Source organism: Elephas maximus, chromosome 7 (assembly GCF_024166365.1).
Source record: "Elephas maximus indicus isolate mEleMax1 chromosome 7, mEleMax1 primary haplotype, whole genome shotgun sequence".
NCBI classification, from domain to species: domain Eukaryota; kingdom Metazoa; phylum Chordata; class Mammalia; order Proboscidea; family Elephantidae; genus Elephas; species Elephas maximus.
Window position 1 is genome coordinate 7,454,149 of NC_064825.1, and position 21,434 is coordinate 7,475,582.

The 21,434-nt window shown below is 38.2% G+C and overlaps 1 protein-coding gene across 1 annotated transcript; it reads left to right on the top strand.

Moving 5' to 3' along the window:
- The first annotated feature begins 6,949 nt into the window (after positions 1–6,949).
- On the top strand, positions 6,950–20,901 carry BTG4 (BTG anti-proliferation factor 4). The gene is made up of 5 exons (XM_049889326.1): positions 6,950–7,035; positions 16,078–16,288; positions 16,745–16,882; positions 17,885–18,083; positions 20,719–20,901. Exons 2-5 carry the CDS (start codon positions 16,116–16,118, stop codon positions 20,899–20,901), a joined length of 693 nt encoding a protein of 230 aa, XP_049745283.1. The 5' UTR covers positions 6,950–7,035; positions 16,078–16,115.
- The last annotated feature ends 533 nt before the right edge of the window (positions 20,902–21,434 follow it).

Here is a 21,434-nt window from a genome sequence, read left to right on the forward strand (position 1 = left end):
TGTAGTATGTAATACAACTAAAAAATTAAAATAATGACAAAAAATGTGTGTGACCTAGTTCTGTTCACATTGAAAGAAAGAAAAAAAAAAAAAAAGAATGACTGCTTGTTCTTATGGTTGCTGTTGATTTGGCCTGCAGTTACTAGAGAAACTCCAAGGGCCTCACTCCCTTTATGGTTCATGTCTAGGCATGCCTGGAGACCAGGGAGACCCACAATTTAATCTAAGTAAGAATGCTTGTGGTGTTTTAAATGCCCAAACAGAAGATTGCATTTGTTTTAGACAGCACCAGGAAGGCACCTTTCAGGGGAATTGTTTATGGTTTTAATTTATGGGCTTTTGGTCATTGGGGAGGTTGGGGGAGATGAGGGATAAGGAGAAGTGGTGAGGTTGGAGATTAGGAGGAAACCAAGAAGAGTATAGAAAGAAATACCTCCTTATTTAGATTTGGCAAATTTGTTTTGTCTTAACTTATCACACCGAGGTAAAAGACTAGAGAGATGGGGGTTGGGGCTTTGGAAATAACTTCTTCCCTTTAATACGCGAAACCTCACAATGTGAATGTTTTCTATTTCTCACAGTTTTTGAAGGATGCTGTTGGGGGAGGAAGAAATCAAGAGTCAGAATGATTAGAGATTATTGGATTTTAGTAGCTTCTTCTTAAACCTGTTTTAAAAAAAAATGCATATTTTCTCTTAGGAAATATAAAATTATGTTTCGTTTTTACCTGCATCAATAAACATGAGATTACCTTATTAACATTCATGATGCTATACTTAGGAACTACTTTATATCTTGAAGCAAGACTAAATTGAAGTCAACATTAGTGCTTTTAAAGAACTAAAAATTGATGATTCATTATGAGAGATTTTCCTCCTATCTAAAATGAAGTGCCCGCAGTTTTCATAATTTCATACTTCTGGTTCCATTTCATTCTGCTCTCATTATTAGTAAAAGTGTACCAGATTCTTAATTAGCCTCTTGATTGTGTTCATGGATTAATCAATACTGCTGCTTTCAATAAAAATGTTAATTTGTCTTTTGCTAATCGGAAACAATCTAACAAAATAGGCTTTATAACTGAAGTTGCACTGGCTCTTAGTTATGGCTTCCTGGGTAGGAACAAACATATTGTGTATTTACCATATTTAGAGAACACAGCCTCTGTGGATTTATGGTCTAGTTGGATAGGAAAGTTGTATGCATAGATAACTAACTAAAATAGATTATATTAAGTACCAAAATGGTTAGACTAATAGGTGCTTCAGGATCCTGAATACTAATGCAAGCTTCATTATTGCAAGCATTTAGGAAAAAGGAAAATCATCAAACTTTCGGGTAACAGGAGAAGGCTATATGGAAAAGATGAGATTTGAGCTGAATCTAGAAAGAAAAATGGTATCCCTGGGTGGTACAAAGAGTTAAAGTACTCACTGCTAACAGAAAAGTTGGAGGTTTGAACACACCTAGAGGCACCTTGGAAGAAAGGCCTGGTGATCAACTTCCAAAAAATCAGCCACTGAAAACCACTATGGAATCCAGTTCTACTCTGACATACATGAGGTCGCCATGAGTTGGAATGGACTCAGGGGCAACTGGTTTTAGAAGGAAAAATAGGATATAGATAAAGGGAGAAAACGGAGAGTGAATGTTCTTGGTATTGGAACTACTTGAGAAGGAAAAATGCATGCAAATTCTTGGAGACCATAGTATACATAGCAAATTGGGAGAGCGAGGAGCATGCCCCCACTGCAGAAATACGGTTAGAGAGGCAGATAAGTAGGAGATAGATCATGGAGAACTTCAAATGTTAGGCCAGGGAGTTTTAATCTCATTTTTCTAACAGAGAGGCCCATGATATATACACCGTGTGGTTTTATGGAGAATAATAAAGTAGCATAAATTATGAGGGAGAGACAGAGGAGACTAAAAATCCATTTTGGAGATTAATTGTCTGGGTATGAAAAAAATGAAGTGATGTAGAAAATATGGAATGAGTGACAAGATTTTGTGATGGAAACTTTACAGAACTTGGTGACTGGTTAAAGTGATGAGAGAGAGGACAAGATTAGCTTCCAGATTTCAGTGATAAGTAGAGGTGTGGGGAGACAAATCTAGTCCGAGGACAATGATGATGAGTTTAAGTTTAGGTGTATTGAGTTTTAGGTAATGGGAGGACATTGTGGTAGAGTTAGCTATATGGAACTGGAATTCTAGAAAGAAGCCAGAACTGAAAAGAGAGATTTAGTAGTTTTCTGAAGCTGAAATAGTTGAACCCACAGGGGTCAGTGAAGTCCCTAAAGGAGGTGCATTATCTTATTCTTCACTGGGTCCTTGTGTGATTAATCTAGCACAGAGTAGGTATATATTGTTTATACAGACAGCAATGTATTATTCTTGAATAAAGAGAACGAGGAAAGCTAAAGAGTCAGGGCCAAATTTTGAGAGTATCCCTCCCCTGTTTACAGGCCAAACCCCAAAACCCATTGCCAACAAGTTGATTCTGACTCATAGCGACCCTATAGGACAGAGTAGAACTGCCCCGTAGGGTTTCCAAGGAATTGCTGGTGGATTCAAACTGCCAACATTTTGGTTAGCAGCCATAGCTCTTAACTACTTCACCACTAGAGCTCCTATTTACTGGCGGGAGGAAGTAAATCTTGAAAAGAGTTAGCCCACAAGGAGAAGCAGAAAAGGCACTGTCACAAAACCCAAGCTGATTTAAACAGGGCCATATACACACACAGGAATTCAACGGAAACTGCTGTATCAGCCCAATCACATCATAAGGTTTGTTTAGTGAAATTATCCACAGGGCAGCAGAAGATTGAATTGGCTTTACCAAATGATTGGCTCTACCCCAGTGAAACCACCACTTATTTGTTCGGTTTGTCATACTATGGTGGCTTGTGTGTCATTGTGGTGCTGGAAGCTATGCCACCAGTATTTCAAATACCAGCAGGGTCACCCATTGTGGACAGGTTTCAGTGGAGCTTCCAGACTAAGACAGACTAGGAAGAAGGACCTGGTGATGTAGTTCTAAAAAAGTTGGCCAGTGAAAACCTTGTGGATAGCAGCAGAACTTGGTCTGATATAGTGCTTGAAATGAGCTCCTCAGGTTGGAAGGCACTCAAACTACTACTGGGGAAGAGCTGCCTCCTCAAAGTAGTCGACCTCAGTAACTTGGATGGAGTAAGTTTTCAGGACTATCATTTACTAACGCGGCATGACTGAAAATGAGAAGAAACAGCTGCAAATATCCATTAATAATTGAAATGTGGAATGTACGAAATATGAATCTAGGAAAATTGGAAGTAGTCAAACATGAAATGGAAGACTTGTAGGTATCCTAGGCATTAGTGAGCTGAAATGGACTGGTATTGACCATTTTGAATTGGACAGTCACATGGTCTACTATGTCAGGAATGAGAAATTGAAGAGGAATGTCATTGCATTCATTGTCAGAATGAACATTTCAAGATCTATTCTGAAATACAATGCTGTAGGTGATAGGATAATATCCATATGCCTACAAGGAACACCAGTTAATAAGACTATTATTCAAATTTACCCACCAACCGCTAATGCCAAAGATGAAGAAATTGAAGATCTTTACCAACTTCTGTAGTCTGAAACTGATCAAACGTGCAGTCAAGATACATTGATAATTACTTGTAATTGGAATGCAAAAGTTGGAAACAAAGAAGAATGATCAATAGTTGGAAAATATGGCCTTGGTTATAAAAATGATGCTGTATTACACAATAGACTTTTGCAAGACCAACAACCTATTCATTGCAAAGACTTTTTTTCAACAACATAAACAGTGACTACACATGTGGACCTTGCCAGATGTAATACACGGGAATCAAATCGACTACATCTGTGGAAAGAGATGATGGAAAAGCTCAATATCATCAATCAAAACAAGGCCAGGGGCTGACTGTGGAATAGGCCATGAATTCCTCATATGTAAGTTCAAGTTGAAGCTGAAGAAAATTAGAACAAGTCCACGAGAGCCAAAGTACGACCTTGAATATATCCCACCTGAATTTAGAGACCATCTCAAAAATAGATTTGATGCATTGAACACTAATGACCGAAGACCAGACAAGTTGTAGGATGACATTGAGGACATCATACACAAAGAAAGAAAAAGGTCATTTAAAAGACAGGAAAAGAGAGAAAAGACCAAAATGGATGTCAGAAGAGACTCTGAAAGTTGCTTTTGAACTTAGAGTAGCTAAAGTGAATGAAGGGAAGAAATGATGAAGTAAAAGAGCTGACCAGAAGACAAAGCAAAGCATTATAATGAAGAGTGCAAAGACCTGGAGTTAGAAATCCAAAAGGAAAGAACATGCTCAGCATTTCTTAAGCAGAAAGAACTGAAGAAAAAATTCAAGTCTTGAGTTGCAGTATTGAAGAATTCTATGGGCAGAAACTGAGTGATGCAGGAAGCATTGAAAGAAGATGGAAGGAATACACAGAGTCACTGTACCAAAAAGAACTGGTCCATATTCAACCATTTCAGGAGGTAACATATGATCAAGAACTTATGGTACTGAAGGAGAAGTCCAAGCTGCAGTGAAGGCATTGACAAAAAACAAGGCTTCAGGAATTGACAGAATACCAATTGAAATGTTTCAACAAACAGATGCAACGCTGGAAGTTTCTCACTTGTCTATGCCAAGAAATTTGGATGACAGCTTCCTGGCCAACCGAATGGAAGAGAACCATATTTGTGCCCACTCCAAAGAACGGTGATCCAAAAGAATGCGGAAATTATCAGACAATATCATTAATATCACTCACAAGTAAAATTTTGAGAAGGTAATTAAACGGTCGCAGCAGTACCTCAGCAGGAACTGCTAGAAATTCAAGCCAGATTCAGAAGAGGGCCTGAAATGAGGGATCCCTTTTGGATTTCTAACTCCAGGTCTTTGCACATTTCATTATAATACTTTGTCTTCTGTTCAGCCCTTTTGCTTCATCATTTCTTCCCTTCGTTCACTTTAGCTACTTTACGTTCAAGAGCAACTTTCAGATCAGCAGTTCGAATCCACCAGCTGCTCCTTGGAACCCTTATGGGGCAGTTCTACTCTGTCCTATAGAATTGCTGTGAGTTGGAATCGACTCAACAGCACTAACAACAAAAGCAACCTTTATTTTTATTTTGTTTTTAAAAATTAATGTGCTTTAGGTGAAAGTTCACACCTCAAGTTACCCTGATAATTTTAGCTCATCTTGAGTCTTTCCCTTGTCTAACTCCTTTTACACTCAGTATATTCGTTCTACAATTAATATCTTCCTTTAAGTAGGAGGGAAACCCTGGTGGTGTAGTGATTAAGTACTACGGCTGCTAACTAAAAGGTTGGCAGTTTGAATCCACCAGGTGCTCCTTGGAAACTCTATGGGGTTCTACCTGTCCTATAGGGTCTCTATGAGTCAGGATCGACTCGACAGCAACAGGTTTGGTTCTTTGCTTTTAAGTAGGAGAGTATTATTCTCCTATACTGTAATTGTATTTTGAGTTCAGCACTTTTTATAATAGTATAGAGTGCTTACACACACACATTCATTTTATTAGCATAAAAAACAAGGTCAGTGGTTGGAACTCACTGGCTGTTCTGTGGGAAAAGATCTGGCATTCTGCTTCTGTAACAATTTACAGCCTTGGAAACCCTGTGGTGCAACTCTACTCTGCCCTATAGGGTCGCTATGAGTAGGAATCAACTTGAAGGCATTTTGTGTGTGTGTGTGTGTGTGTGTGTGTGTAAAAAAACAAACAACTAATCAAACCAGTTGCTGTTGAGTCAATTTCAACTCAGGGCGACCCTATGTGTTTCAGAGTAAAACTATATTCCATAGAGTTTTCATGGCTGTGACTTTTCGGAAGCAGATTGCTAAGCCTTTCTTCCAAGGAGCCTCCATTTTTGCCAACACAAATGGTTAATATTAATATTAGCATAGAGTGCTGTATATACAAACATTTTCTGACACACTGAATTTTTTTGTGGATTGTCTTGGTTCCCCAACTTGATGCATGGTATATTTATTTCTTTTGTGGCCTCTAGCGTAGTGCCCTTTACATTATAAGGGCTCTGTAATGAACATAGAAAATACAAACTGGGAAAAACTCTTGTGGGAAATAAAACACTTGGATGGTAATTTTACAAAAAAGCAGTACATAGTATAGGACTTGTTTAGTTTATCAATTAAAAGAGTTTCACTTGGAAGGTTAGAGTACTTTAAACTTAATTTCTTTTGGGTTCAAGTCAACCTTGCATGACTGTAGAGTTTTATTAGGTAACGTTTTTTGGATATACAATTTTGTTCCAACAATTAATGTAACTTCCTATATGTGATTTGAACATGATGGGACTGAGTTTGTGTGCGGGTTGAAGAATCAGTTCATTGTTTTACAAAATAGTGTTACAAAAAGTACACTTCCCATCAGAAGTGAGATTTTTCCTAAAACACCTTTACTTTTTTGCTTGTTAGCAATGATGTGCATCTGCAAATGGATGGGTGAGCCTCAGGTTGTGCTTGTCACTTAAGAAAAACCAAACCCACTGCTGACCAGGCCATTCCAACTCTGGGACAGAGTACAACTGGCCCATAGGGTTTCCAAGGAGTGGCTGGTGGATTTGAACTGCCAACCTTTTGGTTAGCAGCCAAATGCTTAACCACCACACCACCAGGGCCCTGACTTAAGAAAGGAAAGTTAATAAAATCAAGGAGGGCTGATTGTAAGGTTGGCTATGACATCACAAGTCCCGTGAATTTAATGTTCAATTTAGATGATATCTGAAAGTTGTTTGGCCTATTTTTAAACTCTTATAAGCATAAATATTTTCATTTTACAGGTGAAGTTTGACTAAAATCGAGAAGGCAAATGGAGAACCAGGGTTTTAAGTTTTTCCTTTATTGATGAACTATGGAACTTGAAGATACCTTATCGATCAAGCTGTACCTTCCCCTCCCCCCCATTTTAAAATGAAGAAATGCAATTCTAGAAACTGGTACTTTTACAAGGTAATTTTGGTCACTTTCATGTTTTTTTTTTTTTTACCATTTGATTCTCTGTTACAGGCTTCATAGGAAGGTAAAATATATCTTTGACACTTCTCCTTCGTTCTTTTCTTCATTCTCATTTCAAATGGTTGGAAGGCTACTTCTCCTGTTTTCTGTGATGCCTCACCCAGGTTTACTCCCCTCACCCAAGCCATCTATAGATAGAACACCATCCTTTTCTTCTACTGTTGGTAGCTCATTTACTTCTTCAAAATGAAATCCTGGAAAGACAATGCTGGAACAAGGGAATAAATGTCTATAATGGGAATTTTAGACATTATACACAAACAGTGGGTGAGCTGTTTTTTGTTTGTTTTTCAAATTTCCGAAGTCATTGTCTATTCTACTTAAATATGAGATTAGCATAGGCCAGCCTAGGCTGGGTCTTCTGCTAAATTCTAATGTCTTTTAAAAATATTTTATTGTGTTTTAGATGAAAATTTACAGCTCAAATTAGTTTCTCATTCAAAAATTTATATGCGAATTGTTTTGTGACATTGGTTGCAATCCCTGCAATGTGTCAGCACTCTCCCCCTTTCCCTTTCTACATGGGTTCCTTGCGTCCATTTGTCCGGTTTTCTTGTCCCTTCCTGCCTTCTAGCCTTTGCTTTTGGGTAGGTGTTGCCCATTTGGTCTTGTGTACTTGAACTAAGAAATACATGCTTCATGTGTGCTACTGTTTGCTTCATAGGCCTGCCTAATCTTTGGTTGAAAGGTGGTCTTCAAGAGTGGCTTCAGTTCTGAGTCAGCAGGATTCTAATGTCTTTTTAATGGATGTTACTACCTGAGTATTTTGTCCCTGGGTCAACAAGCAGTTAAGAGCTCAGCTACTAACTGAAAGTTTGGCAGTTTAAATCCACCCAGAGGCACCTCAGAAAAAAGGCCTGTTGAATTACTTCCGAAAGGTCATAGCCATTAAAAACCCTATGGAGCACAGTTGTACTCTGAAACACATGGGACTGCCATAAATTGGTCCACTGAATGGAAATTGGTCAGTTGGTTGGTTATTTAGTTGCCATAGAAATCTCAGTATACCTCCATCTAATTAATCATTGTTCTTTTTATACTGGCTCTTCTGCTGAACTCTTTAATTCTTCCAATGATAGCATTATTCTTTTGGTTACTAATACTTGAACCTTGGAGTAATATTTGAGTATCTCATTTCTCAGACTCTGCATCCAGTCACTTGCATACATATCTAATTTCCGTCTCTAGATTATAAATCTCTTGAAAGGAAAGTAGACTTTTTTTTTTTTTTATCACCTACAGCCTTTGTAGTGTTCAGTAAATAGTCACTGAATGAATGTTAGTTAGAACAGAAGACGTAGCTGTCATTAATGTATAGAAAATGATTTAAGTAAGGCGTTTAAATCATCATAAACAAGTAACCAAAGGAAGTCTTGCATGAAGTTTAGTTTCTATTTGATTGTTCTTTCCTGAAATCTAAGTACATTGTTATTCTACTGTTCTGTTCATAACTTGCAAGGCTTGCCTGGGCCTGTTGTAGGAAATACTGCTAGGAGAGGGTTCAAGCCTCCTCAGCTAATATGCTTCACCAACTCAGAGTGCAATAATATCAACAGTATGTCATCTGGGAAGATGAAGAATTGAAAGAATTATTAAACACCTAGCACCATGTTCATATGGGAAACAGAAACATTAATCCTTTTAAAAGGAAAAAGTGGTGGATGTGGTAATGCATGTGTTGCCTTTAGTTCAGAAGCAAATTTTACTTCAGCAGTATATAGGTCATTGTCCTGCTTTTCAGTTTTGTCACTTGTAACATATTAAAAAAAAGAAAAAGTTTTTGCAAAAGTCACTCCAGCAAGTGGCTAGAAAAGATAAGTCTAAATCATGCAAATTTGTCATAATAATCTTTGTGAGGCTCTAAGGCATTATTAAGAAATCAAAAGTGTAAAGTCAATTCAAAATCTCCTTGACATCCAGGAGATACCTATTGGAATGATATTGCCGCACATTAGAATCACTTGGAGAGCTTTAAAAAATCCTGATGCCCAGTTACACTCGATACCAAAAATTCAGAATGTCAAGGGGTAGGAGTCAGGTGCCAGTATTTTAAAAAATATTTCCAGGTACTTAAAAAATGCAGTAGTTTTGGGAATCCTTGGCATTGGGTAAGGGGAATAAGGATGATATTATGGACAACTGAAATAAATAAGATACTACAGAGGTGAGGATCATTAAGGCTCTATCCTCACCTTTATTTTTATATGTTTTGGGCATATAACCCATTAAACCCATTGCTGTTGAGTTGATTCCGACTCATAGCAACTGCATGTGTGTCAGAGTGGAACTGCTACGTAGGGTTTTCTTGGCTGTAATTTTCAAGGAAGCAGAATGCCAAGCCTTTCTTCAGCAATGCTCGTGGGTTGGTTTTGAACTGCCAACCTTTAGGTTAGCAGCTGAGCACAAACCATTTACACCACCCAGGAACCTTCTCTGGGCAGATAGTGGTCACTTAAATACTTACTGAATTGAATAGAACTAATCTTAATTAAATCATGTCACTTGTAGATATCAAGGTGCTCATCAAGATTTATCCATTTGCATAGTTCTTATACCATTTCTCATACCTCTCAAGCTCAAAGACATTACAGTAACCAGTGCATCCCCTAATAGCTATATTCCATCCCACTTCCTCACTGGTGAAAATTTTAGTAATCGCACCAGTACAGAATGTTAAGAGCTATCAGTGTCCATATTCTACTACCACTAGCGATGAGGTTTCTATGCCAGCCAGCTAGTGAAAAGCCAGCTCCAAAGTCCCATTTTGGAGTCTGCTTCCTTAGAATACTAGCATCAAGCATCTTAGGTTGGGTTCCTTGGAAACAGACTGTGAGATGGAGAGATGCATGCAAAAGATTTATTGGGGAGTGCTCTTGAGAGATATACCTAAAAAGAAGCGAGGAAAAGAGGATTGAGCAGAAGGAGAGACTGTGATGAGGCTGCAGCTGAGGCCTAAGCTTATTTTATGGGAGTCCTGGAAATGAGATGGCCTTTCAGAGTTGTTGCAGATTGAGGCAAGGCCACAAGGGGGCCAGATTTTTGTATCCCCACATTAACGAGTCAATGGCTTCAGGCCACCCCTTGGATGGGGCATATAACTATAGGTGAGGCAGGTTATGAGGTCAATTTCCAGTGAGAGATACAGCTATAAGCCATCAGTAGCTGATATTCCTAGTGGTTGGTGGATAAATTATATTGGCCCTGAAGAGGTAACTGGCTAGAGGGCCACAGCATCTACTACTATGTTCAGATTTACTTATCTTTGTCCAATGGGGAGCTCTTCATGTTTGCTCTAATGTCTTTTGACATGCCCCCCGCACCTTTTTTTTTTTTTTTAGCTTCCTTACTTTCTGGTACAATGTATTTCTAATACATTTCCTAAACTAGAATGGCAATCAGCCATTTTTATTAGAAAATTTCTTTTTAAGTGGGGAATGGAAAATGGTACTTAGTGACTACAAAATGAGTGCTAAGTTTGCTTATTGCTTTTTGATTGTAATTGATTCTAGGCCTTTTCAGTGGATAAAACTAAAATATATATTTTTGAAAAGAAAAAACTGCCATAAATTCATACTAATATTTCTAATTCAAATTTAGCACTGTGAGATTTTTGCTTAATTTTAAAAAATACTTTTATCCCTTTTTCTTTATATTAAAAATATTAGTTTATAACAATATTAAAGTAAAATTTTCATTACCTACTCTATTATCTATCTACTAACATCTATCTTATCTATCTGTTGTTTTAAAATAATACTAATAGTACTATAAACTTTGAAGCTACAGAGTGATTTTTAAAAATATGTATCCTTGTAGCTTTGTTTGTCTTTAGAATATATTCCAATATGTTCTAGAGTTACTTGAAATATTTCTTTGTGTGGTTATATCAATAGGTATAATTTTCATTTGGTTAGTAGAATATAAGTATGTAAAGATTAACTTATTTGATTTTTCTGTTTATTATGAATTTTTAAGTAAAAATTTTTTGAGAAAACATTGAAGTTGTGAAAGATTTCATTTTACTTGGATCCACAATCAACATCCATGGAAGCAGCAGTCAAGAAACCAAAACACATATTGCATTGGGCAAATCTGGTGCAAAAGACCTCTTTAAAGTGTTAAAAAGCAAAGATGTCACTTTGAGGCCTAATGTGCACCTGACCCAAGCCATGGTATTTTCGTTTGTCTCATATGCATGTGAAAGCTGGACAATGAATGAGGAAGACCAAAGAAGAATTGATGCCTTTGAATTACAGTGTTTGTGAAGAATATTGAGTATACCATGGGCTGGCAGAAGACCAAACAAATCTGTCTTGGAAGAAGTACAGCCAGAATGCTCCTTAGAAGCAGGGATGGTGAGGCTTCAGCTCGCTTACTTTGGGCATCAGGAGGGACCAGTCCCTAGAGAAGGAAGTCATGCTTGGTAAAGTACAGGGTCAGGGAAAAAGAGAAAGACCTTCAAGGAGATGAATTGACACAGTGGCTGCAACAACGGGCTCAAACATAGCAATGATTACGAGGATGGCGCAGGTTGGGGCAGTATTTTGTTTTATTGTATATAGGGCTGTTATGAGTCAGAACCCACTTGATGGAGCCTTGATTCCCTGTCATGATGGTCTAACTTTAACACAATAAATTGTATTATGTAGTTCTTTTATATACCATTTAACCCACAAACTGTTACAAATGACTTAACATAAAAAGATAAATATAAAATCCTTTACTTAGTTTTTTTTTTTTAGGACCCCTGGTGGCACAGTGGTTAAGAGCTATGACTGCTAACAAAAAGGTCAGCAGTTTGAATCTACCAGCTGCTCCTTGGAAACCCTATGGGACAGCTCTACTGTGTCCTGTAGGGTTGCTATGAGTCAGAATCAACTCAGTGGCAACGGGTTTGGTTTTTTTTGAACAAGAAAGGCCATCACTTTTTGAGCACTTACTATATGCCAGATACTCTGCTAAGTACCTTACATAATTTTACAATTTAATCTTGACAAGAACCCCTTCAGACAATAATAGTGGTGGTAGTCGTAGTGGTAGTAGCAGTAATAGTAGTGAAAATATCTAACATTTATAGAGCATTTATTGTAAAACAAACAAACAAACAAATCCTTTTGCTGTTGAGTTGATTCTGACTCCTAGCGACCCTATAGGACAGAGTAGAATTGCCTCGTAGGGTGTCCAAGGAGCACCTGGTGGATTTCAACTGTCGACCTTTTTGTTTAGCAGCCAGAGCTCTTAACTACTACGCCACTAGGATTTCCATATTTATTGTGTACCAGGTTCAAAAGCGGCTGCAACAGTACATCGACAGGGAACTGCCAGAAATTCAGGCCGGAATCTGAAGAGGATGTGGAACCAGGGATATCATTGCTAATGTAAGATGAATCCTGGCTGAAATCAGAGATACCAGAAAGATGTTTACCTGTGTTTTATTGACTATACAAAGGCATTTGACTGTATGGATTATGAATTATGGTTATCATTTTAAACAATGGGAATCCCAGAACACTTAATCGTGGTCACGAGGAACCTGTACGTAGACCAAGAGGCAGTCATTTGAACAGAACAAGGGTATACTGCATGGTTTGAAGTCAGGAAAGGTGTGTGTCAGAGTTGTATCCTTTCACCATACTTATTCAATCTGTATGCTGAGAAATAATCTTAGAAGCTGGACTGTATGAAGAAGAACGGACATCAGGATTGGAGGAAGACTCATTAACAACTTGCGATATGCAGATGACACAAACCTTGCTTGCTGAAAATGAAGAGGACTTGAAGCACTTAACTGATGAAGATCAAAGACCACAGTCTTCAGTGTGGATTAGCCTCAAATTAAAGAGAACAAAAATCCTCACAAGTGGACCAATAAGCAACATCATGATAAACAGAAAAGACTGAAGTTGCTAAGGATTTCATTTTACTTGGATTTACAACACCCATGGAAGCAGCTGTCAAACACTGGGGAAATCTGTTGCAAAGGACCTCTTTAAAGTGTTAAAAAGCAAAGATGTCACCTTGAAGACTGAGGTGCACCTGACCCAAGCCATAGTATTTTCAATCACCTCATATACATGTGAAAGCTGAACAATGAATAAGTAAGACCAAAGAAGAATTGATACCTTTGAATTACAGTGTTGGCCAAGAATATTGAATATACCATGGACTGCCAGAAGAATGAACAAATCTGTCTTGGCATGCCCCTTAGAAGCAAGAATGGAGAGACTTCATCTCACATACCTTGGAGATGTTATCAGAAGGGATCAGTTCCTGGAGAAGGACATCATGAGTGGTAAAGTAGAGGGTCAGTGAGAAAGAGGAAGACCCTTAATGATATCAGATTGACACTGTGGCTGCAACAATTAGCTCAAGCATAACAACGATTGTGAGGATGGCGCAGGACCGAGTGGTGTTTCATTCTATTGTACATAGGGCGACTATGAATCGGTACCAACTGGACAGCACCTAACAACAACCACCAGTTCTGTTCTAAGCATTTTACACTTAATTCTCATAACAATCCTGTGAAGTGGGCACTATTATCTTCTTTATATAGATGAGGAAATGGGGGTACATGGAAGTTAAATAACTTTCATAATGTCACACAGTAAATTGAACTAGTACATAAAGCCAGTGATCTGATTCCAAGGCCTACACTCTAACACCTTAGCATTATACTGCTTAGTAGATACACTTCTTACTCCCTTTTTACAGATGTAGATACCAAAGGTTAGAGAAGTCGAAACGAGTCCACAAATTTTCGTAAGCTAGAGGACTTGGGTTCAACTCTAGGATGCTTGATTTTATAGCTGGTTCTTTACCATCCTCCTGTACTTCCTCCTTGTGACAACTGCCAGAGTCTAGACTAGGTGATTTGATACATTATCTGCTGTAATCTTGATAACAACCTTATGAGGTCGCTATTGTGCCTTCCATTTCACACACCAAACCAAAAACCAAACCTGTTGCTGTCGAGTTGATTCTGACGCATAGCGACCCTAAAGGACAGAGTAGAACTGCCCCGTAGGGCTTCCAGGGAGCACCTGGTGGATTTGATTGCCAACCTTTTAGTTAGCAGCCATAGCTTTTAACCACTACGCTACAAGGGTTTCCATTTCACACACAGGAACCTGAAAGTTCAGGAGGTTAAGCAAGTTGCGTAAGGCTGCACAAAGTGTGAGTAGAAGAGTTGGAATTCAAACCCAGGTCTGCCTGACTCCAAAGCTCATATTCTTAAACATTATGCTGTGCAGGAGGGGAAAGACATAGCAGAACAATGGGATCAGTGAAAGACACTACTTGCAAATTCAGTAATGCCACCGTGAACAAGGTGAATGCCATCGGAGGCTGTGTTCTAGAAATATAGCATTCAGAGCAAGGGAGGGGGCAGTCCCACTCTGTTCTGTATTGGCAGAGCACACCTGGGGCATTGTGTGTGATTCTGGGCCCTGCACCTGAAACAAAGATTCCTGATACACCTAAAACACACCCAGAGGTGTGCTTTGGGCCTGGTCAAGTGGCTGAGTAACATGTTTGAAGAAGGATTGTTAAAAAGCTGAGACTATTTAGCCCCCCAAATGAGACTACTTAAGAGGGGGGAGGCTAAGTAGCTAGTGTTTGAAGTGTCACTGGTGCTGGAGGGTTAGATACTATCTGTAGGGCTCCAGAGGGAAGGTCCAGACTGCACACAGAGAAGAGAAGCGGTCACTTTGGCTCCACATAGGGAGGAAGGGCTGCCTAGGACTCAGAGCTTTTTAGAAAAATGGGTGGGCTTCCTTGCAAGAGAGTTAATTCTTTTTCACTGAAGAAGCAGCTGATTTACCACTTATCGTGGGCATTAAAGAAAAGATTTCTCTGTCAGGTGCAGTCGTTCTTAAATTTTGGTGGGTCTAAGAATCACCTGGGGGAACTTGTTAAAGATTTCCAGGCCTTACATTCAGAAGTATTGCTTCAGTGGGTACGGATAAGGTCCAAGAATCGGCATTTATAACTAACAACCCAGAGGGTCCAAATCAGGTAGTCAGTGACCCACACCTGGAGAACAAGTGAGCTCATTCTACAAATAAACATTTTAATAAAAAAAAAGTGTATAGTCAACATAAGGCCTTCAAAGTAAGTTGTCTTAAGTTTTGTAAAGGATCCAAGACAAAATAATAAGCTGATAGTTAGAATTAGAGATGAAATTTTTGGTATGTAGGATATTAGGATATGTAAGGAAAAGGCTTGATTCTCAATCTATGTCACAAAAGATAAGACTTTAATAGAAAAAATAAATCCAGCCTGAAAATTTAAAATAGAATAAACAACTCACTCTGTGTATGCCAAAGAATAAATGTTGAAGACCTGGAAAAAGCTATCGGGCTATCCTAACGGACAGCACCTGTTTCAGGTTAAATACCTATCAGCCTTTGGGGGCCAGGCTTATATAAACTTCAACCGAAAACTAACAGGACACGCATAGGTAAGAGTTGGAAGCAGTTGGTCTTCTAACTCTACCCCCTTTTTTGTTGTTGTTGAAGATCTTTTGCTGGTAAGTGTGATAATGTTTGATTAATTTTAACTCTTACTTAAAGTGTGCAACCTGAGAGCCACATTTTAGAACCACTGTATTCCGAAATGCTTTTGCTCTCTGTAAATACGTTTTTAATAAAGTGCTGCTTGGTGTAATTTATTACCCTCTCATTATCTCCTTGACTTAAGTTGAATAATGTTTCATAAACATGTTAAAGTTTTTAAAAGAAATATTTTTTTCCTTGAAAAACTTTAAAAACTGGCCAGTTGAGGAATTGGTGTTCTCGGGAAAATGTTTTGTTGACTGATAGTGTTTGCGATGTGATTAGTTCGTTCACTAAGGATTTCTTTCTAGCAAACGATTTTTGTTTTCAGTTTAAGATATCTAAGAATTCCAAGTCACAATTATATGTTGATAACAAGTTAAACCCTTGTTCCTCTTTCATTTCTTCTTGCTTTGAATAGTTGAAGACCTCCTCCTAGACTTCTCTTTTTCCTGAATCATGAGAGATGAAATTGCAACAACAGTTTTCTTTATCACAAGACTGGTGAAAAAACATGATAAATTGAGTAAACAGCAAATAGAAGACTTTGCAGAAAAACTGATGACAATCTTGTTGGAAACATACAGAAGTCACTGGCACTCTGATTGCCCTTCTAAAGGGCAAGCCTTCAGGTGAGAGCTAGTATGTGCTATGTGAAAGGAAAGTAAAAACCAGGCAACCATCTGCTAGGAAGATGCAATGATTCTGTTGTCTGTCTATAAATAACTAAACTTTTATGGTCCCAAACCTATTTGCTTGAAAGAAAGAGATGTGGTAGGTGACATTGTAATTGGAAACTGTAGAGCAAATTCCTTATATGAGGTGGATTAGATAATTTCGACTTGTGTTTGCTGTGAAAGACAGCAAGGAACATTTGTGAATTGTGTGACTTAGTGATACAACACACATTCTGAGTCTCTGTATAAAGGAGTTTTACTTTTAAAAGTGTGGGAGGGAGCGGGGAGGGCAGTGATGGGAGGTCGCGGTGAAGTGGGAGTTGTGCGTGTTGAAACAGTCTGTCTACAATGTGATCCTTCTGCTAAAAATAAAGCACCTGTCCTTGTCCTTGTTTCCCTCTCCCTGTTAAGGTGTATCAGGATAAACAATCATCAGAATAAAGATCCCATACTAGAAAGGGCTTGTGCTGAAAGTAATGTGGATTTTTCTCACCTGGGTCTTCCAAAGGAGATGACTATATGGGTAGATCCCTTTGAAGTGTGCTGTAGGTGAGTGATCTCATTGGAGTTTTAGTTCGAGTTTGGGTGTTCTGTGACCCCTAAAAAACCCAGTGCCATCGAGTCGATTCTGACTCATAGTGGCCCCATAGGACAGGGTAGAATTGCCCCATAGAGTTCCCAAGGAGCGCCTCGCAGATTCGAACTCCTGACCCTTTGGTTAGCAGCCGTAGCACTTAACAACTATGCCACCAGGGTTTCCATCTGTGACCCCTGGATACCTTAAATTATTAAGTTAACTGTGTAGATTTTTGTGAGAGTCCCTCGGTGGTGCAAACAATGAACATGCTCAGCTGCTAACCAAAAGGTTGAAAGTTTGAGTCCACCCAGAGGTGACTTGGAAGAAAGGCATAGCAATCTACTTCGAAAAAATCAGCCATTGAAAGCCCCATGGAGCACCTTTCTCCTCTGACACACAGGGGGTTGCCAAAAGTCAGAGTCAACTCGATGGTAACTTGTTTATAGACCTTTGTGAAAAATAATGCGCCAAAACCTTGGGTTAGCAGTGAAGATACTGGCTAGTTAAGAGTTCTAGATGCAAACTTAAACGATGCAGACTTCCATTAGGAGTGGGAAGCACAAACATTTTAAATAGTATTTGAAATTTGACTTTAACCACTAATACCCTCTTACAAACTGTAGATTATAATTTCTAAGTATTTTAGGCAGTACCAAGGGGAAACAGGAATTATCTACTGTTGGGCAGTTCTGCCCATTAGCTGAATCAAAAGAATAAACCAGTCTTTTTCTGAACAATTAGCCAAAATAGTTCTTACAGAATTCCCTCAGTAATTATGACAACGCAGTCACAATGCCCCTCAATTTGCTGTCAAGCCATTTCGACTCTATAGACCTATCCTTCCTTCCCCCTTCCCTCCTTTTTTTTGACCTATCCCTTTCGAATACCTCTTTTTATAAGTTGGTGAGTTGTCTTCGGGGAGAGAAAATGTGTGAAGTTGAATCCCTGAAGAATAATTTTCCTTTCCTACTTAGGTATGGTGAGAAAAACCACCCATTTACAATTGCTTCTTTTAAAAGCAGATGGGAGAGATGGGAACTATCTCAAGGAGTCAGGCTTGCTGTTAGTAGAGCCTCATTAGACTACTCCTCCGGCACTTCCTCCGATGAAGAAAGTTGTAGCAAAGAACCTCGGACGATTCCTAAGGTCAGCAACCCAAACAGTATTTATCAGGTAAAGCGTGTTCCAGTTCTCTATGTTTTTTTCTATTCTAATTCTAAAAAGAATATGCTTAATGTAAAGCAAAACAAAAAACCGACAAAATGTGGAAAGGAAAAAAAAACTACAAAGATTAAAAAAAAAAATACAATATTCTGGCAAATTTTTATTTTTTCTGTGTGTGTTCTCTACTTGGCTGAGTGCCTGGGATCTACAGTGTTTCGTAGTCCTGTTTCTTCACAGAGTAGTTAAGCTTACCCAGATTTCCTTTTTACTTGAATTCTTTCAGACTTAAAAAACTAGTTTTTTTTTTTTTTTGTCAAAAGAGAATAACATGTCACTTGTCGAACTCAAAATAATCAGAAAAGGCCAAAGTTCTGTAATCCCACTGCCAAAGAAGTTTTTTCTCAATTTTTTTTTTTTTACCTGGACCCATAATATATATATATTGAAATGGGTTTCATGAAAGAATACTTACTTGTACTATGTGCAATGCCCCCAACACTTCATTTTAAGTTATATTGATGATTTCAACAACTATTGGCTCACTTCATGAGCCAACAGTGGTTTGAAAAACCCTGATCTAGAGAAGGATCTCTCTTAACATGTCGTATGTGTGTACTTGTGTACATATTCTTAAAAAAAAAAAAAAATTCTTAAACACATGTTAAAATGTGAATGTAGCATTCTAACATTCATTCTCTTCTGTAAACTAGCTAATGTATTATTGAAAGCATCTAGATTGTTTCCACCTTCTTGTGATATAAAAAAGCTTATAACTTGTACAGAGATGTCTGAATTTTAAGTTACTTCTTGAGATTTGATTCTTAGACATAGAATTACTAGGTCGTTCGGTATGGACATTATACTAGTTAATGTATGACCAAAGTAACTCCTAGAAAGTATATTTATATGTAGTCTCATCAGTTCTATGTGAAAGTGTATGTTTTACCATTTCCCACCCCCTACCCCCGAATTGGGAATTTGATTTAAAAAATGGTATCTAATATTATGAACATCTATTATTAAAAAAAAAAAGTGTGTCCAAATGTTTTAGGCACTTACTAGCTTACGAATTTTCTCTTCACTTATCCATCATTCGAGGCCCTAATATATTATTATAGGTTCTTCATAGTTCAGGGTTGTTTTAACCCTTTGTTATGTTAGGGACAAATACTTTCCCCTAATTTGTCAGTTTTCTAAACTGATCTTTTACATGTACAGAAGTTTAAAATCACGTAATAGCTAAATACCCTTGATTCTATTTTTATGTTTAGAAAGGTCTTATTCCATCTACGGATTAGATCTATAGTCACCTATGTTCTTTTAGAGCAGTTGTTTTCAAAGTGTGGTCTATAAAACATAGTTATTGGTCATATGGAATGTTTAAAATGGATATCTATAGGCCTCAGATCATGATTAGGCAGTTTTAAGTTGGGGTGACAGGGGTGAAATAGGGTAGTGGAAAACCCAAGAACATACACGGAATATGGATAGATGTGTTTTAAAAAATTCTAACTGGATTAAAGTCTTTTGGTAAAAAATATGTTGGTAAAAGGTATGAAGTGACTTTAGGAGTCCCTGGGTAATACAAATAGTTAATGAACGTGGCTGCTAACTGAAAGGTTGGAAGCTTGAGCCCACCCAGAGGTACCTCTGAAGAAAGGCCTGGTGACCTACTGAAAAAATCAGCCATTGAAAACCCCGTGGAGTGCAGTTCTCCTCTGACACACCTGGGGTCGCCATGAGTCAGCCAGCTCAGCGGTAACTGGTTGGAGGAAGTGACTTAAAACTTTTCACCCCCCAGAATGCTAGCCACTTTTGCCAACATGATTTTTATTCATTTACACTTTTTGTTTTGTTTCTTAAAATTTTATTATTGCTGAGAATATACATAGCAAAACATACATCAGTTCTACAGTTTCTATATTTACCATTTAGTGGCAATGACTATATTTTTCAAGTTGTACAACCATTCTCGCCTTCCTTTTCTGAGCTATTCCTCCCCCATTAACATAAGTTCGCTGCCCCCTAAGGTTCCTATCTAGCCTTTCAAGTTGCTGTTATCAATTTGGTCCCATATAGATAGCTCTCAAAAGAGCGTAACGCTCAAGGAATACATTTTTCGCTAGTTTAGCTAAACTATTGTTTGGTTTTAAGATGACTTCAAAAGACTTAATTTCTGAGTTATGTGTTTGCGCTTAGTTTTTAATCATTAAAAAAAAAATCAAACCCATTGCCTTCAGTTAATTCTGACTCATGGAGCCTCCATGTATGTTAGAATAGAACTTTGGTCCGCAGGGTTTTCAATGGCTGATTTTTCAGAAAGATTGCTAAGTCTTTCTTCCAACATGCTCTGGGTGGACTCAAACCACCACCAACCTCTCAGTTAGCAACCGAGCATGTTAATTGCACTACCCAGGGATTCTGATTTAGTCATCACCAAAAACCCAAAAACCAAACCTGTTGCCGTGGAGTCGACTCCAACTCAGGGCAACCTTGTAGGGCAGAGCAGAACTGCCCATAGAGTTCCCAAGGAGCGTCTGGTGGATTCCAACTGCTGACTTTTTGGTTAGCAGTGGTAGCACTCAACCACTACGCCACCTAGCTCATTAGTTTAAATATATTTGTACTTTTTTTTTTTTTCCAGGTTGAAAACTCAAGACGGCCCTTTCAATCTTGGTTCCAAATCACCCGCAAAAAGAATATGACTGATGGCCATGTCAGCCTCCTAGGAAATGCTTACTATGCATCGCTTAAGAGTTATAGGACTGCTGCTATGTCAGCAGGACACCGGGTGGACAGGTACCATTGGGTCAACAAACAGAGATAAAGCTGTGACTGGGTCCGAGGTGGGACAGAGCTCAGAGGAGTGACTCTAATTTTATTTAAAACTAAACTGAGTCTAGGCGGAGAGGTCCCTGAAACAAAAAATAGCCATATTAGGGATTATAGTACATGATGGTAAAATCTCTAACAGACTCTTCTTAGCTGTACATATAGTTCTTATATCTAATTTTATATATGAAGTTTTATATAACGTTTCATGTAACACTAATGAATGAACCCAACAAGGTAATAGAATGAAGATATTGACCTGTGATAAGATTAATTATGAAAAGTAACAATTTAAATAAAAGTACTGTGTTTTTAGTCCTTTTCTACTTGTTTATTGCAAGAAAATTTTTAAAAGTATGTACTTACTCGTTCGCCAAAAAAGAAGACCTTCACTTAGGGAAGATGGATACTGATAATGTAATATTCTGACTTCTACTCTGTTACTTTCCACCATTGTTCTATGTGACAAATCAGTAAGAGGTTGTTTGAAAATCATTTTATCTGTATTTTCTTCTTCCTTCTCAGCTT

Excerpts from the sequence above, each read along its gene's own strand:
- BTG4 (XM_049889326.1), top strand. The coding sequence starts at position 16,116 with ATGAGAGATGAAATTGCAACAACAGTTTTCTTTATCACAAGACTGGTG. Across the intron at positions 16,883-17,884 it reads CCCTTTGAAGTGTGCTGTAG|GTATGGTGAGAAAAACCACC; the intron begins GTGAGTGATCTC and ends TTTCCTACTTAG. Across the intron at positions 18,084-20,718 it reads ACCCAAACAGTATTTATCAG|GTTGAAAACTCAAGACGGCC; the intron begins GTAAAGCGTGTT and ends TTTTTTTTCCAG.